The 21,348-nt window shown below is 46.4% G+C and overlaps 1 protein-coding gene across 6 annotated transcripts in view; it reads left to right on the top strand.

Annotated features, from left to right (window-relative positions):
* The first annotated feature begins 3,976 nt into the window (after positions 1 to 3,976).
* Positions 3,977 to 21,348, top strand: part of LOC149974375 (trinucleotide repeat-containing gene 6B protein-like) — a 47,928-nt gene continuing 30,556 nt past the window's right edge. For 2 of the 6 annotated variants that reach the window (XM_090212165.1, XM_090212164.1), the window contains exons 1-12: positions 3,977 to 4,488; positions 6,022 to 6,109; positions 6,552 to 6,573; positions 8,580 to 8,936; positions 9,140 to 12,145; positions 12,348 to 12,518; positions 13,428 to 13,627; positions 13,797 to 13,871; positions 14,050 to 14,262; positions 14,640 to 14,744; positions 15,147 to 15,275; positions 15,694 to 15,858. In XM_090212165.1, coding sequence (XP_090068291.1) covers positions 6,053 to 6,109; positions 6,552 to 6,573; positions 8,580 to 8,936; positions 9,140 to 12,145; positions 12,348 to 12,518; positions 13,428 to 13,627; positions 13,797 to 13,871; positions 14,050 to 14,262; positions 14,640 to 14,744; positions 15,147 to 15,275; positions 15,694 to 15,858 — 4,500 coding nt within the window. In that variant the 5' untranslated portion in view covers positions 3,977 to 4,488; positions 6,022 to 6,052. Of the gene's footprint in view, positions 4,489 to 6,021; positions 6,110 to 6,551; positions 6,574 to 8,579; positions 8,937 to 9,139; positions 12,146 to 12,347; positions 12,519 to 13,427; positions 13,628 to 13,796; positions 13,872 to 14,049; positions 14,263 to 14,636; positions 14,745 to 15,146; positions 15,276 to 15,693; positions 15,859 to 21,348 lie in introns of all 6 variants that reach the window. The other 4 variants (XM_090212163.1, XM_090212162.1, XM_090212167.1 and 1 more) reach the window with 2 other exon arrangements.

The following is a 21,348-nucleotide window of genomic DNA, read 5'->3' as shown; positions in this document are numbered from 1 at the left end:
GGAAGAAAAGGAGGAATAGGATTTATGAAAGTAGGACAACTTCATGTAGTATCTCTTATGAATTCCTTCACATTTGGACATACACCCTAAACCACCAAGTGGGTCACAATAGAAGAGGATGTGTACCGATATGTGGCTGCGTGTGTATTACTACTGTTCCCCTACCCCCCTCTCCCGGAACATCACACCCAAACTATAAGAATGTAACCCAGCCTAATCTGCCCCCTCACTGGGTCGTACCCGTTGCCCTGCCCTTTCCCACTCCAGCGTTAGTCCTAAATGGTAACCTATTCCTTTTATAGTGCAGTACTTTTGACCAGGGCCCAAACGGATCTGGTCAAAAATACTGCTCTATATAGAGGATAGGGTGTTATTTGTGATGCACTCCAGTCCCCTGTCTAAGGACCTCCAGAAGCCTGTTGATCCAGACGCGCAGCGGAATTGGCATTTCCTGTGGGCGGGGCCAGAGAGGCAGAGACATTCCTGGGCCAGGCACCTCCACTTCCTGTCTCTGTTCACACCCCGCAGAAAGACGTGTTTCCTGCCTCTCCCTCAACGCTCAATGACGCTCTGCAGAATCAGTATAGAAGACAGCTCAGACTGGCTGTAGGTGTAAAGCCTGCTCTAATTAACTGTATTAGGGTGAAAGGAAGTATTCATGATGGAGTGTTTCTAAAGTATCAGGGAGATATTAGATATCCACCCCATACAGCACTGTAATTGTAAAGCCTGCTTCAGAGTTACAGGGCAAGAGGCACTTATATGTTAGCCATTGCCTTCACTGCTCAGGACTTCATTGGTCTTGCCTTTCTCTGACTCAATCATTGCTATCCAGTAGCCTATATACTACTCTTTGTGGAAATGGTTTCACACTGTACATGATAGAGAAATGATGTCCATGGCATATCTCCCATGATGTATAGATGTACATCAAAACATACCTCCCATGCCAGTATGGTGTGTGATGGTGTGTCTCATGGGGGAGGTGTTATGTAATCTGGTGTGACTGTGCTGGACCTCCTGCTATGGGCAGCTGTCTGCACCAAAGGGTGGGTATGTATTCAACAGCTGGCCAGGGGGGGAGGGGGGGACAGAAGAGTACAGTAAGCCAGGGTCTCCCATTTCACATTTTATAATGATGAGAATGGAGAGAGGAAGGGTAGTGGGTGGGAGAGAAAGAAATTGTTAGATGAGGGTAGAATGACTATATCAAACATTAGGCACAGGATCCTATAACAGGTTTTAAAATATTTTTGCCCTGCTAGAGACTGACTGGATCCAAAAGGTCCCACATATAAAAGTTCCTATGCCTAAATAACGAGTATTTACCGCCTTAACCAGCACTCATGTTACAGTAAACAGAATGGTTCAATGGCTTATTGGTCTGGCATAGAGTGTATTTCTGTGTCCATAGCACCCTCTGCTGGTAAAGTTAGCTGTGAAGGAACAACTGACTATTTGAATGATGTAGCGTTGGCACTATGCATTGGGGCAGGTAGCGTTCTCCTGGCATCTGCCAAACCCAGATTTGTCCCTCTGACTGCCAGATGGTGAAACGTGATTCACTGTTTACACTGTTCCAGAGTCCAATGGTGGCGAGCTCCAGCCGATGCTTGGCATTGCACATGGTGATCTTAGGCTTGTGTATGGCTGCTCGGCTCGCAACAAACAGTTATTGTGCTGACAGTGCTTCCAGAAGCAGTTTGGAACTCAGTAGTGAGTGTTGCAAACTAGGACAGGCACATTTTTACGTGCTATGCGCTTCAGCACTCGGCAGTCCAGTTCTGTGAGCTTGTGTGGTCTACCACTTTGCGGCTGAGCAGTTGTTGCTCCTAGACTTTCCACTTCATAATAACAGCACTTACAGTTGAACGGGGCAGCTCTAGCAGGACAGAGTCTTGACGAACTGAATTGTTGGAAAGGTGGCATCCAATGACAGTGCTTTGTTGAAAGTCACTAAGCTTTTCACTAAGGGCCATTCTACTGCCAATGTCTGTCCTTGATGTTATCGTCACAAATAATCTGGATAGGTATCAGTCTGGTGTTTTCTGTAATTACCTTAGTGATCACTGTTTTACAGCTTGTGTTCGTAATGGCTGCTCAGTGAAACAACCTGTCCTGATTTATCATAGACGCTTGCTAAAAAACTTGAATGAGCAAGCCTTCCTTCATGACCTGGCCTCTGTAAATTGGTATAGAATCAGCTTGATCCCCTCTGTCGAAGAAGCTTGGACCATCTTTTTAAAATATTTTCAGTGGTATAATAGACCCCATAAAGATGAGGAAAAAAACAGGTTCAGCCCGTTTCGACAGTCATCTTGCAGAGTTACTCCAACTCAAGAATTCCATTTGGCGAAAGGCTCGGCACACACATACTCAGGCTGACTGGCTCTCGTTCAAGCAAATGAGAAATAAGTGCACTCAGGCTATCTGGAAGGCCAAAGTTAGTTACTTTAAGGAGCAGTTCTCTCTCTGTGGGTCTAACCCCAAAAAGTTCTGGAAAATGGTTAAAGACCTGGAGAATCAACCCTCTTCCTCACAGCTACCCATGTCCCATGATGTGGTTGTTACTGACAAGGAGCACATGGCTGAGCTCTATAATCACCATTTCATTAAGTCAGGATTCCTATTTGACTCAGCCATGCCTCATTGCCCATCCAACATTTCCTTATCTCCCACCCCTTCTAATGCAACTAGCCCTGGTGCTTCTCCCTCTTTTTCCCCTGCCCTGCTACAAAATTTCACAGAGTCTGAGGTGCTAAAGGAGCTCCTTAAATTTGACCCCCCAAAAACATCTGGGTCAGATGGTTTAGATCCTTTAAGGTTGCAGCCCCTATCATTGCTAAGCCTGTCTCTCCTCTCTGGGGTGGTTCCCATTGCTTGGAAGGCAGACACGCTGCATCCTTTATTTAATGGGGGAGATCAAGCTGATCCTAACTGTCACAGGCCAATTTCTATTTTGCCCTGTTTATCAAGTGTTGGAAAAACTTGTCAATAATCAACTGACTGGCTTTCTTGATGTCTATCGTATTCTCTATTCTCAGAGAATGTAATGTCCATTTCTCTACCATAAGCCACCTCTAACATCATTTTAGAGAATTCTGCAGTACGTCCAACCGGCCTCACAACCGCAGACCACGTGTAACCATGCAAGCCCAGGACCTCCAAATCTGGTTTCTTCACCTGCGGGATCGTCTGAAACCAGCCACCCAGGCAACTGATGAAACTGAAGAGTATTTCTGTCTGTAATAAAGACCTTTTGTGGGAAAAAAATAATTCTGATTGGCTAGGCCTGGCTCCCAAGTGGGTGGGTCTATGCCCTCCCAAGCCCAACCATGTTTGCACCCCTGCCCAGTCATATCAAATCCATATATTAAGGCCTAATTAATTTATCTAAATTGACTGATTTCGTTAAATTAACTGTAATTCAGTCAAATCGTTTAAATTGTTGCATGTTGCTTTTATATTTTCCCATGTTCCTGACTTTCCCTGGTCCTTCTTTCCTCTAGCCTGTCTTCTGTTGGTTCACCTGCTCAATCATTTTCTTTGTCCATCACTCCTTATTTCGTTTTCCTTGCTTCTCTCTTTCTTGATAGACCAAAAATAAGTTGAAGACAGCATCCAAGTAATTAAAGAAGACAATTGTACTTGTACATTTGAAATTAAGTTATAATCAGTTCAAATTGGAATTTCACCACTGTTGCAACCAAAATACTGTATCCCTGACAAGTTCAACAAAAAGGAACACAAACGCCTCGCAGACAGACAGCAAACGAGCGGATTATTTGGGGGAGAAAATGAGCAAGAAATTGCGCCACTCTCAGGGTTTAGTCAATACTGCAGCACAAAAAAGTACATTTACAATCAATGCCTCTAAATAATATGGGAAGGGCGGGAGGCCTCAACGTTTCAGTTAGAATACCAAATCCATGAAATTAAAACATTTTTATGGCAGACATTTTTGAAATACGACGTCATTACAAAGACAGCCCTTAACAGCACACAGTGTCCATACTTGATCAACCCATGACATTCATTAAAACTGGTATTTTATTTGACGAAGGAATTATTGTCTAACGGTAATGATGCTGTATGAAACTAACTCCACAGTTGTCTAATTGAAGGACAAAAATCTCCCTCACCCCCACCAGAGAGAGCTTGCTGCTGGCGAGACATTCGATTCATAGCTGCAAAATGGCCGACCGTCAACCAACTGACTTTCCAGCGCTTTAAAAACGAATTCTTCTGCACATTAGCTAGGTTTACATTATCATAGTACTTACTTAGAAATCAAGAGCACCAACAAGTATATTTCTTTGTTAGCCACATAACGTTACTTCATTATTCGTTTAGGGGCTGTTGATTTTCAAGTAGCCTCGAATGACAAAAAAAACCGAGGATTTCGCACTGAAGCACTTTAGCCACAGATGAAAGAGGAAATAATCTTAGCTTTAGTTAGCTAGCTCTATTTCATATGTGATTCCTGAGGTGAGTATATCTTCGTCACTATTTGTAAAGTTGTTGGTTAACTGCATGCATATTTTGCAATAATATGCATATTCCATAGATAAGAGGCTATTGCTAACAGTCTTGCAACGCAGCAATTTTCTGTCGACATCGGTGCTAAAATATGTCTAGCTAGCTAGCATGCTACAGAGTTGATGTCGTCGCGCGAGTGAGCCTCTGGAGGAGTTCTCTGGCGCTCACTTCAGTCACGAGCAGACCAATGTAGCAATATAAATCCGGAGTCTGGGTAGTAATCCTGCAGAAAATGCTGGCATACTTGTATTTAAAAAACAAAACAAATTTGGTGCTAGTTTAGCAACTAGTTACAGGGTGTGTAGTTGGTCGACACAGCAGATAGCTAATTTAGCTACATCTCTTTTACCTTGATAGCGTCGGTGCAAGATCTCGCGTACACTAAAATATGAAGATGTTGGTCCATTTACCGTTAGTCAGTGAACTACCTGTGTTGCGTGGATAGATAACGTTAGCTCCTCGGTTTCGTGATCTGAGCCTGTTGTCCTTGTGTGTCCATTTTTAGCCCCCCATAGTTTCAAACGATGGCTAACATCCATCGACATGAAGCGTTTTGGTTGTTAGCCACGGTTGCTGAATGGCCACCATCGGCAGGGTTTAGCATTAGCTAGTTACATTGTAATAATTGTTGCACCTTCATACTTGCAAAGGTAGCTAGCGAACTATGTTGCTTATTCCCATGCACCAAAGGTTACGTGCGTGCATGAAGGATAGCTGTTGCAGCTAACGTAACTAGGCTGACAGTAGTTACCCCGAGCTCCCGAAATCATGACAACTGTGGCTCATAGTGAGCCGCCATAGCCTCTAACGTTAACTATGCCACTGATAAATAAGGGCCAGATAGCTGCACATTCGCATCATGATCAGTTTTGTTGCCTTTACGGGTCATTTTCAGAGCATTGGGTTCGTGGCGATGTGTCACCTTGACTCTTATCAACAATGAGTGTGCTGGCTGTTCATGTATTTTTTGTGATGTAACGTTACATGCCCCGTTTTTTATTTGAATGCTTACTTATGGGTTCCTTAAGAGAAACATCAACCCGTTTAGTATATCTGGCCTTTTAGAAACAGTAACTGCATTTTAATAGGTGTGTCAAGGCAGCCATACTTCAGATCCCTTACAGTGCTGTCATGGCATAGGCTAGCTACTGTTAAGTCATAGTTTGAAAACAAGGCATTAGAAAGTGTGTCCCTGCTTTGTCAACAGGACTGGGCCTTTAGCATTCGAAGCTTAGAACAAGACCTAGACACTCCATCCTTTTACTGGCTAAATCACAAGGCTTGGAGGGGAGGATTAGCCAGAAATTTCCTGCAGGTGTATTATGTGGATAATTACCCTATGAACAGTGAACCTGCCAAGCAATCTTCTGAACCCTAGGCTTGTAAATCATTGTGGCTCAAGCCAGTATACAGATTGTTCTAAGGACAGTTGCACTGGTTTGCGGTTTATAATGTGTTTCTTCTATTTCCTCTCACCCCCAGAAAAGAGTATCAGGACAGGGAACAGTAGTTCATGGAAGACAAGAAAAGGAAGAAAGACGACAAAAGGAAAAGGGAAGCATCTCAGAAGGTAAAGATGTATTTCCACGCCAACATACAACTTTGCCCAGAAGGATGCTCAGTTTAACTTGTTGCAGTCTTATTGTTTTTCTTAGGACTTTTGTTTTGACACAATAGTATTCTGATGAACCAGATTATAGGCTACATGATATCACCAAGTTGCGATGACCTGGCCAGCTGGGGTATATTCAGTATTGCAAAGTTGTATACAATACACACAACACATCTCAATAAATGAAATGTAATAATAGATTGTTGATTAGTGTTGTTATGCCTGGCACTCTGTCCAGACCACAGTACTCTAACCAGCCAGTGCCACTGCCACACATTTGACTCTTTCATTGTCCTACTTTGATGTTCATACAGTTATGTTTGTCTTTCACTTGAATGTCTTTAACAAATTAATTAATATCTCCATATTTGGCTTTTGATGTACTTTTGTCTTATTTCAGGTTGCAGAGCAAAAAAACAAAGGTGAGTGGTGTCTTTGTGTCCTCTGCTAGATTCACCTGGTTGCAATGTTCACAACGTCGCACCTGTTTCTCTGTCTGCTTATGGCGGTCTTGTCGTTCTCATCGCTAGCATTTTTTTGCGACACCTAATGAGGTACTTAGTACTGTTCCAGTATGCAGATTTTTCGTCACTGATCATTTGTATTAATCACGATTTCGCAAGTGCTTGCATCTTTGGCTCATGGACTTGCCCAAAACTGTCTTCAGTTTCTGTTCGGAGGGGTGGAGACTTTGCTAGAGACTTCGCTAGTCTCATTAGTACCTTTTCTAATATTTCTCCCACCAGAACTTAATCAAGCATCTGATGCAATTACGCATGATTTTGGTTCTGGGTGCCTGAGCTTTGTTTGTTTATGCGGTTGGCTTTGTGCTTTGTATCTCCAGTGACACAATATCCAGCAGATAAAGAGCACAGTTTCTTTCCCTCTTCCATCCTTCTCACAAGTAACTGAATATTGGAATATATTAAATCAAACCGTATTTGTCACCCTGTACACAACGGGTGTAGACCTTACAGTCAAATGCTTACAACCTTAACCAACAACGCAGTTAAAAAAAAAAGAATTAAAAGTAACAAATAAATAATTAAAGAGCAGCAGCAAAATAACAATAGTGTGGCTATATACAAGGGGTACCGGTACAACACATTGGCTCTGTACCAGTATCCCCTGTACATATTAGGGAATGCATTTGGAAAATATTGACATGCATTTGAAAATACTCATACAAATATTGCAGTACTCTATGCATTTTAACTCCGGTCTGATTTGCTCTTGGGTTATTTGAAATGTGTTTGGAATCCTTGTGCGATCCCAGGATATTTGGTAATACTGGCACTGAACACAAGGGGTGCTATTTTCGAACCCCAAAGGTTAGCAATGCTAACAAGTATATGTAAAATCCCATAGGGAATGCTAGCTAAATGCTCATGAACACATTGAAAACATTTTATGCAGTCTCTGACAAACAATTTGCATGACAGACATCCCAGCTCTTAAAGTTATACAAGTAACGCAAAATTGCTACTCAGTTTGCTGTACGCACAAAGCAAATATTAGACCGTAAGACTCTAGATCCAGGAGGGGATTCTCTGCTGTTACCAAGACTCTTAATTTTGCAAGAAGCTAGCTAACTAGCCACTAAATGAGCAAACCAAATGTACAACTGCAGAGCAATTAGCACATTTTAGACAGTTAACTTAGTTATAAGATATCTAGCTGGCAAAGTTGTAATTTCCATACTGTAATTAGATTTCCTGACAAGTGCTGCACAACAGTCAACAGTCTCTCGTCGTTATGTGCTTGAAAACATATACCATGTGACTGGGGACTACCAGTAAGCTTCGAAATGAAAAATGTGAAGGGTGAAATGAACAACGCAATCTGCTTTATCTCCTAACTTAGGGCAGAAGTTGACTGCAGTTATTTACTTAAAAAGTAGCTACAGATATTCCGATAGATAAAGAACCTTAAATAGTTTCAACGGTCATCCCGTGGCTATTTCCAAATACCCCTGTTCATGGCCCAAACCAATTTCAAATAACCCAAGCCAATTATTTCAAAATACTTCAAATGAAAGTAGTATATTTGGCTATGTATTTGATGTATTTGAACCAGGTCTGGCCTATTGTTTAGATGCATGTGGCAATTTGACTCTATTTAACTTTATTTAACTAAGCAAGTCAGTTAAGAACAAATTCTTATTTTCAATGACGGCCTAGGAACAGTGGGTTAACTGCCTGTTCAGGGGCAAAATGACAGATTTTTACCTTGTCAGCTCGGGGGTTTGAACTTGCAACCTTCTGGTTACTAGTCCAACCACTAGGCTACCCTGCCGTACGATGATGGCTAGATAAAAGGTTTTATTATCCACTAGGAAATATTATTTTAATTTCATATCACCATTTTTATGCTGAATGTCCTCTATACTCCTTACTAACTTCTCTCTGTCTTCTCCTTCACCATGCAGTGCCAGAATTGACCAAGCCCTTGTCCACCCAGTCTCCTGCTGCCCCCAGCTCTGCTTCCCCCAGCCCTGGACCCACCCCCTCGGCATCCTCCTCCCCTGCCACCGCGGCTGCAGGCGGCACCCCCCCTCAGGGCGGGAACAATGCGAAGCGGCCGGCGGTGGCCAACGGACAGCCCCCCACAGCAGGCACCCAGGCCCCCCAGCGCTACATGCCCCGCGAAGTGCCCCCGCGATTCCGCTGCCAGCAAGACCACAAAGTGCTACTGAAGAGGGGCCAGCCGCCGCTGTCCTCCATGCTACTGGGTGGAGGGGGCGGAGGGGGAGACGGCCTCAACGCAACCATGGCTGCTGCCTCAGGTGGGTGTCTGGCACGAGTCGACATGGGGCATCATGCGAAGTTAGGCTCTGTTTGAATACTTTAGAAGTGCATCCCACTTTACTCGCTTTGTCTTGGTAGACCGTTTTGGGGAAAACTGTTTGTTCTCTCTTTGTCCAAGTCCATAAAAATTGAGCGGCAGTCAATGTGTGTGTCTCTCGTGTCTTTGTTGTTTCCCGTCCAGATTCCAGTCCAGGCTATGTGGGTCCAGCTGCACCCTCACTGCCCCTCACCTCATCATCCTCTTCATCATCAATCGCTGCTTCTTCTACTTCAAATTATGCAAATTCCACGTGGGGGACGGGCTCTGGCAGCCTGCCCTCCTCTCAGGGCAGGGAGAAGGTCATTGTGGACGGCTCGGACCTAGAGGAGTGGCCTAACATCGCCCCTGGCGACGGGAGTGGAGGAGGTGGAGCTTCAGGGCCAGGAAGCGGTAGTGAGTCGTCGGTGGAGGGCGGTGGTGGAATGCCGAACAGCTGTGCCTCATGGAAAGGTGGGGATCCTGGCAGTCCTTCACCCACTTCCTCGTTCTCAATGTCCAATGAATGTATGCTGTCCGGCAGTGTGGTGTGGGGGTCTGCTGCCTCACAGGGTCCTGTAGAAGGGAATGCAGCCCCAGGGACGTCATTGCCACCCATTCCCAAATCCTCCCCTCTGCCAGTGGGCCCTGATGGCTCGCTTGGTAGCAGTGGGGGGATCCCTGGTGCCAACTTCAACCCAAATGCCAACCCTTCTGCCTGGCCTGCCCTAGTGCAGCAGGATGGAGCTGGGGCAGCTTCCTCTGAAGGTGCCCCCCCCTCTTCCTTCCTCCAGAGCCAGGTTGGGTCTCTGTCTGCCAACAACCCTCCCCCGGCCCTGGGGAACCCACCTCTAGCTTTGAATCAATCCGCTCATCAGCACCAACTTCACCAAATGCAATCCAGAGAAAGAGAGCACCCGTCGGACGGGGGCTGGGGTGGAGCGGCGCTGGAGACCGGAGCAGGACCAAAAAATGCGGGGACAGGGGAGGGAGCCAATATAGACTGTGGGGGAGGAGGCAACGGGGGAGACAACCTCTCTGCTTCCCAAACCTCTTCCTCCTGGGGAGGCCAGCCTTTCCCCGCTGCTAACTCCAAAACGGGTGCCTCAAGGACTGATGGTTGGGAAGGCGGGGCTGCTGAGGGTGGTGGAGGCTCGCGGTGGGGGTACAACGCTCAGGGGGGTAATGGAGGGAAAGCCTGGGGCGCTGGAAGTGGGGGTAACACTCAGACCGCCGGGGTATCTCAGGGAGGGTGGGGAGGAGGAGGAGGAGAGCGAGGGTCTTCAGTTGGAGACTGGGGAGGTAATTCAGGTGGGATGGGTGGAAGTGGTGGAGTTGGCAATTCAGGAGGGGAGGCTGGTGGTGTCGGCGGCCGCAGCAGTAGCAGCAGCAGCAGCGGGGGCAGCATCGGCAACCCCCCTGCCGCCGCCTCTTCTCCCAAATCATCCACCACTACAACAAGAGCTTTGGACAATCAGAAGGGAGTTGGAGTGGGGGACGGAGGGACAGAGGGGGACACAGGGGAGTGGGGGGGGGGCCGGGGTGGAAGAGGTCATTCTTCATCCAGCGGTGGAGGAAACTCCAGAGGTGGCGGCAATCACAATCAACACCATGGGTATGGCCACCACCGGTATTCCCATCCCCCACCACCCAACCCTGAAGTGGCCTTACAGGCAATGCTCAGCCGCAATGACCTGGACCCGCGCGTCCTCTCCAACACGGGTTGGGGCCAGACCCAGATCAGACAGAACGTGGCCTGGGACCTAGAACCAGGAAAAGGAGGTTCTGGGTTGTCTGCTTCATCCAAAAACTCTCCACCTCCCATTGGTCCGTCTTCTCAGTACTCCACTGGCTCTGCTACAACTACTGATTCTCCTTCCCTTCTCGCTGGCTCAGCTCCAAACCTGAACTCCAACCCTTCCCTGGGGACCTCTGGTGGCTCTGGGGAGGGCTGGGAGAGTGGTGGTAACAGCAGCAGCGGTTGCAGCAACTCCCTACCCAACCGAGGACCACCTCACCCGGGATCCAACATGAGGAATGTTTCTGGTGTCACACAATCTGCGTCAATGACCACTGGAGCAGGTATGGGAGGAGGAGGAGGCCTTGGACCAGGCCAGGGGAAGCCTACAGGAGGCTGGGGTGGGCTAGGACCAGGGGAGAGCCAAGGAAAAGGATGGGGGAACGAAGGATCAGAGTGGGGTGGAGGGAGGGAACGTAGTAGTAGAGGAGGTGGTGGAGGAGGAGGCTGGGGAGATAATGGACAACAGGGTAACCAAGGTGGAGGAGGAGGTGGTGGCTGGGGAGGCAGCCAGGAGGAGAAGGGGACAGGAGGAGGATGGAAGGAGATGGGGAGGGATGGAGGAGGGTGTGGTGGACAGAGGGAGAGGGGTGGGGGGGACTGGGGAGAGCGAGAGGCCAAATCAAGCAGTGGAGGAGGAGCATGGGGAGAGGAAAGGAAAGGTGGGGGAGACTCAGAAGTCGGTACGTGGGGTAGCTGGGACGAGGGAGCCCCTAGGAGAGCCTGGGGGGCAGGAGGTACATGTGGAGGAGGGGCAGGTGTGGACATGGGGGGCAGCAAACCCCACCAGGGGCGTTGGGGTGGAGGGGGGGGTGGGAAAATGCACCCGTCACAGATGCCAAACAGCCAGACAGCCTCTGTGAAAGGCCCCATGGCACAAAAGCAGCAGCACCAATCACAGCCCCAGCAGCAGCCGCTACCGCAGCAAGCACTGGACCCAGGGGACATGCAAGGAGGAGAGGGCTGGGGGAGACCATCGGGCCCCCAGGCCCAAAACCAAAGCAGCTCAGGCTGGACGGCCGGACCCATCCCCAGCGGTCCTAACGGAGGAGAGGGGCCGCAGTCCAGCGGTTGGGAGGAACCTTCACCACAATTCATTAGCAGGAAGATGGACATTGACGATGGGACGTCGGCTTGGGGAGACCCCAGCCAGTTTAATAACAAGACTGTCAACCTGTGGGAGAAGAACGGCGTTCCCGCTGGTCAGCAGCTGCCAATGCACGGCCAGGGACCAGGACCACCGCCCCAACAGCAGCAGCCTGGGCCTCCAGCTCTACAGCAGCAACCTGGGCCTGGGAGGCAGCCCACTGGGATGGGAGGCAGGGACATCAACCCTGGCCATGGACCTGGACCTGGGAAAGCTCCAGGGATGGGTAAGAGACTAACTGTTAGGCTGATGTGCTGGACCGTTCGCATAGATTTTTTAAATATAAGATTTAAGCCTATTACCTAATAGACATGCGGAGTGGAAGGCTTATAGAAATCAGTCTTTCCCATCAACCTATAGAGCACAGTACATAAATCACACCACTGTATCACTGATTGATACATCCCTACCTCTGCCCATGTGTGTAGCTCCATCGTCTGGCTGGGACGGTGGCTCTCCCTCAGACCCCCCGGTGGACAACGGCACTGCAGCCTGGGGGAAGCCCACTGAGACCCCCACCGGCTGGGGAGACCCTGGGGAGGAACCTGGGAAGAACACCTCTGGCTGGGGAAACCCCTCACCCAACCCCATCAAATCTGGTAAGGAAACTAACTACTGTAAAGCCTCAAAAAGACATGACGATGTCTGATTAGGTTCAGTGCATTCGGAAAGTATTCAAACCACTTTACCTTTTCTACATTTTGTTACATTACAGCCTTATTCTAAAATGTAGTATATTGATTTTTCCCTTCATCAATCTACACACAATACCCCATAATGTCAAAAAACTTTTTAAAAATATTTTTTTGCAAATTACAAATAAACTAATTTACACATTTTCATAGTATTCAGACCCTTTACTCAGTACTTTGTTGAAGCACCTTTGGCAGCGACTACAACCTCAACTTCTTGGGTATGACACTACAAGCTTGGCACACCTGTATTTGGGAAGTTTCTCCCATTGCTGCACAGCTATTTAGCAGGTTTTCATCAAGAATCTCTCATCTCCCTCTGCTCTGTTAATATTTCCCTCGATCCTGACGAGTCTCCCAGTCCCTGCCGCTGAAAAACATCCCCACAGCATGATGCTGCCACCACCATGCTTCACCGTAGGGATGGTGCCAGGTTTGCTCCAGACGGGATTCTTGGCATTCGGGCCAAAGAGTTCAATATTGGTTTCATCAGACCAGATAATCTTGTTTCTCATGGTCTGCGTCCTTGAAGTGCCCTTTGGCAAACTACAAGCGGACTGTCATGAAGTTAGTGCCATTCTGCCCACAGAGCAGTGACCGTTTATGTCCATGGCCGTTATAATATTCTATTCACTCTGATCATGCTAAATTCTCAGAGTAAATCGTCAGTAACTTTTTAACCATTAATGGTGGAGACATAGGGTTTGTTTACAAAATGTCTCCCAAAAAATCCAGACACAATCACAGATTTGCAGTGTCGTCATAACACACAGCATATTATTGGTGTAATAATGCTACTCATTGTTATTTCCATAGCAGGTTCAAAGTCTATGCAAGAAGGAGGCTGGGGTGAGGGAGACCAGGGCTCGGTGGCGGCCTCGCGTCACCCCAGCTGGGAGGAAGAGGAGGAGGGAGGAGCAGGGGTGTGGAACAGTGTTGGATCCCAGGGCAGCAGCTCGTCCTACAATAGTGGGGGCTGGGGCCAAGGTCACGGGGGCAAGAAGCCCAACAACAAGGTAGGACACCATCCACAATGGGTTAGGTTAGGTTTTCTATGGTGGTTGCCTCATTCAGATACTTCAGAGGAGTTGGATTTTTGATGAGGCCTTTTGGTGGGAAAATGGCATTTGTTTGTGCCAGAAAACCTACTGCCAGAAATGTTATATCTGTATGTTTGTCTCTCAGGCTCCCCTGAAGAGTGGAGGAGGAGACTCCTGGATGAACCCCATGAACAAACAATTCTCCAACATGGGGCTCCTGGTAAGTTTCAGAGAAAAGGCTAAGTTTAGAGCTCACAGGCATCCACTGTGTGTTTGAGATACTGTATGTAGTGAGAAATGTGTTGTTGTATCTATTACAATGAGCGTGACATGCCAATAGGTATGGTGGGGTTGATTTATGATGGTGGTAGTGATGAGGATATGTGCTGTGTTTGCAGGGTGATGATCCTAGTGGGCGGCCTCTGGACTTGGCCCCTGGTCCTCCTCAGGATAAGAAGATGGAAGGAGAGAAGCGAGGGATGGGCCTGAATGACTACAATGGAGAGATGCGTAAAGGAGGGCAGAGAGCCATGGGAGGAGGAGGGATGGTCTACCGTTCACCTGGTTCCAAAGAGATGGGGCCTGGCGACCCTGGGCCTTACTATGACAAGGTTGGTACCGCAGACCATCGCAACGCTCTGTGGATGTGTCTCAAATGGCATCCTATTCCCTTTATAGTACACTACTTTTGATAAGAGCCCTATAGGTATTGGTCAAAAGTAGTGCACTAAATGGTACATAGTTCCATTTCGGACGCAACCTCTGACTTCTCCAAGTACCACTTGTCTCATTAACACTTTATTCTATGTCTTTTTCTTCCTTCCCCTCCTTCTTTTGGTAACCTTCTTCCTGTTCCCTCCTTATTTTGGTGTCCCTCTTCGTGTGCCCTCCTTCTTTTGGTGTCCCTCTTCCGGTCCCTTCCCTGTCTCGCCTACTTCTTCCCCCATATTGGGAAACTACTTTGATTGGCTGTCACTGTGATCAGCAGACCTTGCCTTTCACCAATCAGGATGGGTGCCTTGGGGAGGAGTACTCTCCACCCTCTGTCTACAAGCCCTCCCCCCTCTACAACCACACTATCCCCCCTAGACAAGTAAGGCTGTGTCCCTCTGTCTCCATTAGACCATCGGCTCATTGCTTCACCACTAAGCTGGTCCCAGATCTGTTTCTGCTTTAGCCGACTATTGTTGTTATTTCATAAGATCTGGGACAGGCTACTTCACCACATCTCCCTGTACATAGAAATGTATCTTACTGTCCATCTCTCATAAATTGTGTTCTTTAAAAATCAATGAATACATATCATTTAATAGAAAAAAAATGTATGCAGCAATTGCAGATTTCCCTTTAAGCATCAAGTAAAAAGTCCCCCAAAATCAGTTCCTCTGTGTCAGCGTTGTATCGTCTCATTTCCCACCCTATCTCCCCCATCGTTATGTCTGTCAAAGAGTCAGCCATGTTTGTAACCCACTCCCTCCCTCTGTTTCCTTGTCAGGGTGGTCATAACATGTTTGGCAGCAGCGGTGGTGGGATGCCCCCGTCCAGACACCAGCCCGGTGTGCCACCCATAAACCCGTCCGCAGGGATACGAGCACAAGTGCCTCATCAGTTCCTGTCACCTCAGGTACCCTTTTGTTTATTATTTATATATATTTTTTTACATTTTATCAGGCTCTAGAAGTAGTCAGTTGTTTTTACGTTCACCTTTACAGGGCTTTTTCCAAGGGACTCCCTTATGTAAATCAGTCTCCTATATGCCCAAACAAACCTCTGCTCAGAACAAAATATTTTTGGTCCGTTGGTTTCTTAGTAAGTTCTTTCTGTGAAACGTTGTTTCCAGAGAAGTGATTTATTTCATCAGCCTGCTCTTGATCATAGGCTAATGGGAGTATTTAGGTGACTACACTCAATGGATAAAAAAAAAACCTCACCAAATCGATGAGGAGTGCACTCACTGATGTTCTGTTTTGAAATGGAATGTGCTGGACAGAAGATGCTTTATATTCCACGTTCCCATGGTAACACGATGGTTCGTGTTCCAGGTGCCAGGTTCTGTGCTGAAGCAGATGCCGCCTCCCAGCGTGGGTGGAGTCGGAGGTGTGGGTGGGGTGGGGGCTGTAGGAGGGGGCGTGTTCCCCCCTCAGCTGTCCCCCCAGCACATCGCCATGCTGAGCAGCATCTACCCTCCGCACATCCAGTTCCAGCTGGTGAGTAGCTATACTCCTATACAACACTAGAATAATCACAGTAGTGGTCAGAGAACAAAGCCTTGAGGAACACAAAGGCCCATGATGTCAAGCAAAGAGGCAGTGAGTTTGAAGGTAGGCCTTGAAATACATCCACGATGCACCTTCAATTGACTCAAATTATGTCAATTAGCCTACCAGAAGCTTCTAAAGCCATGACATAATTTTCTGGAATTTTCCAAGCTGTTAAAAGGCACAGTCAACTTAGTGTATGTAAACTTCTGACCCACTGGAATTGTGATACAGTGAATTATAAATGAAATAATCTGTCTGTAAACAATTGTTGGAAAAATTACTTGTGTCATGCACAAAGTAGATGTCCTAACCGACTTGCCAAAACTATAGTTTGTTAACAAGACATTTGTGGAGTGGTTGAAAAACTAATTTTAATGACTCAAACCTTAGTGTATGTAAACTTCTGACTTCGTGTGTGTGTGTGTGTGTGTGTGTGTGTGTGTGTGTGTTTACACTGCTCAAAAAAATAAAGGGAACACTAAAATAACACATCCACTTTTTTCTTTACATACAGTGGGGCAAAAAAGTATTTACTCAGCCACCAATTGTGCAAGTTCTCCCACTTAAAAAGATGAGAGGCCTGTAATTTTCATCATAGGTACTTCAACTATGACAGACCAAATGAGAATAAAAAAAATCCTGAAAATCACATTGTAGGATTTTTAATGAATTTATTTGCAAATTATGGTGGAAAATAAGTATTTGGTCACCTACAAACAAGCAAGATTTTTGGCTCTCACAGACCTGTAACTTCTTTAAGAGGCTCCTCTGTCCTCCACTCGTTACCTGTATTAATGGCACCTGTTTGAACTTGTTATCAGTATAAAATACACCTGTCCACAACCTCAAACAGTCACACTCCAAACTCCACTATGGCCAAGACCAAAGAGCTCTCAAAGGACACCAGAAACAAAATTGTAGACCTGCACCAGGCTGGGAAGACTGAATCTGCAATAGGTAAGCAGCTTGGTTTGAAGAAATCAACTGTGGGAGCAATTATTAGGAAATGGAAGACATAAAATAAATGTAATAAGGACAATTACAACAATACTGAATGAACACTTATTTGAACTTAATATAAACATCAATAAAATCAATTTAGCCTCAAATAAATAATGAAGCATGTTCAATTTGGTTTAAATAATGCAAAAACAAAGTGTTGGAGAAGAAAGTAAAAGTGCAATATGTGCCATGTAAGAAAGCTAACGTTTAAGTTCCTTGCTCAGAACATGAGAACATATGAAAGCTGGTGGTTCCTTTTAACATGAGTTTTCAACATTCCCAGGTAAGAAGTTTTAGCTTGTAGTTATTATAGGAATTATAGGACTATTTCTCTCTATACGATTTTTATTTCATATACCTTTGACTATTGGATGTTCTTATAGGCACTTTAGTATTGCCAGTGTGTGTAACAGTATAGCTTCCGTACCTTTTCTCGCCGCTACCTGGGCAAGAACCAGGAACACATCGACAACAGCCACCCTCGAAGCAGCGTTACAACTCTGAGTCTCAGAGCGAGTCTCAGAGCGAGTGACGTTTGAAACGCTATTAGCCCGCACCCCGCTAACTAGCTAGCCATTTCACATCGGTTACACCAGCCTAATCTCGGGAGTTGATAGGCTTGAAGTCATAAACAGAGCAATGTCAAGCATTGCGAAGAGCTGCTGGAAAAACGCACGAAAGTGCTGTTTGAATGAATGCTTACGAGCCTGCTGGTGCCTGCAATCGCTCAGTCAGACTGCTCTATCAAATCATAGACTTAATTATAACATAATAACACACTGAAATACGAGCCTTAGGTCATTTAATATGGTCAAATCCGGAAACTATCAGTTAGAAAACAAAACGTTTATTATTTCGGTGAAATACGGAACCGTTCCGTATTTTATCTAACGGGTGGCATCCATAAGTCTAAATATTGCTGTTACATTGCACAACCTTCAATGTTATGTCATAATTACGTAAAATTCTGGCAAATTAGTTCGCATTGAGCCATGCAGCCCAAACTGTTGCATATACCCTGACTCTGCGTGCAATGAACGCAAGAGAAGTGACACAATTTCACCTGGTTAATATTACCTGCTAACCTTTCTTTTAGCTAAATATGCAGGTTTAAAAAAATATATACTTCTGTGTATTGATTTAAACGGCATTGATGTTTATGGTTCGGTACACGTTGGAGCAACGACAGTCCTTTTTCACGAATGCGCACCGCATCGATTATATGCAACGCAGGACACGCTAGATAAACTAGTAATATCATCAACCATGTGTAGTTATAACTAGTGATTATGATTGATTAAGTTTAATGCTAGCTAGCAACTTACCTTGGCTTCTTAGTGCATTCGAGTAACAGGCAGGCTCCTCGTAGAGTGCAAAGTAAGGCAGTTGGTTAGAGCGTTGGACTAGTTAACGGTAAGTCTGCCAGATTGAATCCCTGAGCTGACAAGGTCATTCTGCCCCTGAACAAGGCAGTTAACCCACCGTTCCTAGGCCGTCAATGAAAATAAGAATGTGTTCTTTAACTGACTTGCCTTGTTAAATATTGTTGTAAAAAAAAAGGCCAAATCGGTATCCAAAAATACCGATTTTCCGATTGTTGTGAAAACTTGAAATTGGCCCTAATTAATCGGCCATACCGATTTATTCGGTCGACCTCTAATATAGACAGTGCATTCGGAAAGTATTCAGACCCCTTGACTTTCCACATTTCGTCACTTTACAGCCTTATTCTAAAGTGGATTAAATTGTTTCCCCCCCAATCTACACACAATACCCCATAATGACAAAGCAAAAGCAGGTTTTTAGAAATGTTTGCACATTTATACCATGAAATACTTACTTACAAGCCCTTAACCAACAGTGCAGTTAAAGAAGAAAATATTTACCAAGTAGGCTAATATAAAAAGTAACACAATAAGATTAACGTGGCTATGTACAGGCTAGTTGAGGTAATTTGTACATGTAAGTGGGGGCAAAGTGACTATGCATAGGTAATAAACAAACAGCGAGTAGCAGCAGTGTCAATGTAAATTGTCCGGTGGCAATTTTTATGAATTGTTCATCAGTCTAATGGCTTGGGGGTAGAAGCTGTTGAGGAGCCTTTTGGACCTAGACTTGGCGCTCCGGTACCACTTGCCGTGCGGTAGCAGAAGAAACAGTCTATAACTTGGGTGACTGGAGTCTCTGACAATTTTATGGGCTTTCCTCTGACACCGCCTATTATATAGGTCCTGGATGGCAGGAAGTTTAGCCCCAGTGATGTACTGGGCTGTTCGCACTACCCTCTAGCGCCTTACAGTGAGATGCCAAGCAGTTGCCATACCAGGTGGTGATGCAACCAGTAAGGATGCTCTCGATGGTGCAGCTATAGAACCTTTTGAGGATCTGGGGGCCTATGCCTAATCTTTTCAGTCTCCTGAGGGGAAAAATGTTTTGCTGTGCCCTCTTCATGACTGTCTTGGTATGTTTGGACCATGATAGTTCGTTGGTAATGTGGACACGAAGGAACTTGAGGCTCTCTACCCGCTCCACTACTGCCCCGTCAATGTTAATGGGGGCCTCTTCGGCCCGCCTTTTCCTGAAGTCCACGATCAGCTCCTTTGTCTTGCTCACATTGAGGGAGAGGTTGTTGTCCTGGCACCACACTGCCAGTTCTCTGACCACCCTATAGGCCGTCTCATCGTTATCGGTGATCAAGTCTACCACTATTGTGTCGTCAGCAAACTTAATGATGGTGTTGGAGTCGTGTTTGGCCACACAGTCGTGGGTGAACAGGGAATACAGGAGGGGACTAAGTACACACCCCTGAGGGGCCCCAGTGTTAAGGATCAGCGTGGCAGACATCTTACCACCTGTAGGCGGCCTGTCAGGAAGTCCAGGATCCAGTTGCAGAGGGAGGTGTTTAGTCCCAGAGTCCTTAGCTTGGTGATGAGCTTCGAGGGCACTATGGTGTTGAACGCTGAGCTGTTGTCGATAAACAGCATTCTCACATAGGTTTTCCTTTTCTCCAGGTTAGAAAGGGCGGTGTGGAGTGCGAATGAGATTGTGTCATCTGTGGATCTGTTGGGGCGGTATGCGAATGGAGTGTGTCTAAAGTGTCCAAGGGGATGCTGTTGATGTGAGCCATGACCAGCCTTTCAAAGCGTTTCATGGCTAACGACGTGAGTCCCACGGGGCTGTAATCATTTAGGCAGGTTACCTTCGCTTCCTTGGGCACAAGGACTATTGTGGTCCCTCTAGGTATTAGGGAGAGGTTGAAAATGTCAGTGAAGACAGTTGGTCCTCGCATGCTTTGAGTACACGTGCTGGTAATATGTCTGGCCCAGCGTCTTTGTGAATGTTGACCTGTTTTAAAGGTTTTGTTCACATCGGCTGCAGAGAGCATTATCACACAGTCATCTAGAACAGCTGGTGCTCTCGTGCATGCTTCAGTGTTGCTTGCCTCGAAGAGAGCATAAAAGGCATTTAGCTTGTTTGGTAGGCACGCGTCACTGAGCAGCTCGCGTCTGGATTTCCCTTTGTAGTCCGTAATAGTTTAAGCCCTGCTACATCTGACGCGCTTTTTAATCCTACTACACCGGCTCTATCTTAATCCTTTATTGACACTTTGCTTGTTTGATGGTTCGTCAGAGGGCATAGCGGATTTCTTACAAGTGTCCGGATTAGTCTCCTGCTCCTTGAAAGCGGCAGCTCTAGCCTTTAGCTCTATTTTCAGGTGTCTCCAGCGATGTTCGATTGGGTTCAAGTCCGGGCTCTGGCCGGGCCACTCAAGAACATTCAGAGACTTCTCCCGAAGCCACTCCTGCTTTGTCTTGGCTGTGTGCTTAGGGTCGTTGTCCTGTTAGACTGGGATGAAGATTCACCTTCCAAGGTCCTGATTGCTCTGGAGCAGGTTTTTGTCATGGATCTCTGTACTTTGCTCCGTTCATCTTTCCCTCGATCCTGACTAGTCTCCCAGTCCCTGCCACTGAAAAACATCCCCTCAGCATGATGCTGCTGCCTCCATGTTTCACCGTAGGGATGGTATTGACCAGGTGATTTTATTTTAACCTTTCTTTAACTAGGCAAGTCGGTTAAGAACACATTCTTATTTACAATGATGGCCAAACCCGGACGATGCTGGGCCAATTGTGCGCCGCCCTATGGGACTCCCAATCACGGCCGGATGTGATACAGCCTGGATTCGAACCAGGGACTGACCGCTTTACCATTCGGGAGTGGTGATGAGCAGTGCCTGGTTTCCCCCAGATGTGACTCTTAGCATTCAAGCCAAATTGCCGATTGCTCAGTTTGGCCGGGCGGCCAGCTCTAGGAAGAATCTTGGTTGTTCAAAGCTTCTTCCATTCAAGAATGATGATAGTCTCTGTGTTCTTGAGGCCCTTCGATGCTGCAGAAACTTTTTTGGTACCCTTCCCTAGATCTGTGCCTCGGAGC

This window comes from Oncorhynchus mykiss, chromosome 20, assembly GCF_057628025.1.
Source record: "Oncorhynchus mykiss isolate SJ-2025 chromosome 20, ASM5762802v1, whole genome shotgun sequence".
NCBI classification, from domain to species: domain Eukaryota; kingdom Metazoa; phylum Chordata; class Actinopteri; order Salmoniformes; family Salmonidae; genus Oncorhynchus; species Oncorhynchus mykiss.
Note: the sequence above shows the minus strand (reverse complement) of the source record. Positions and strands in the feature narration are given on the sequence as shown.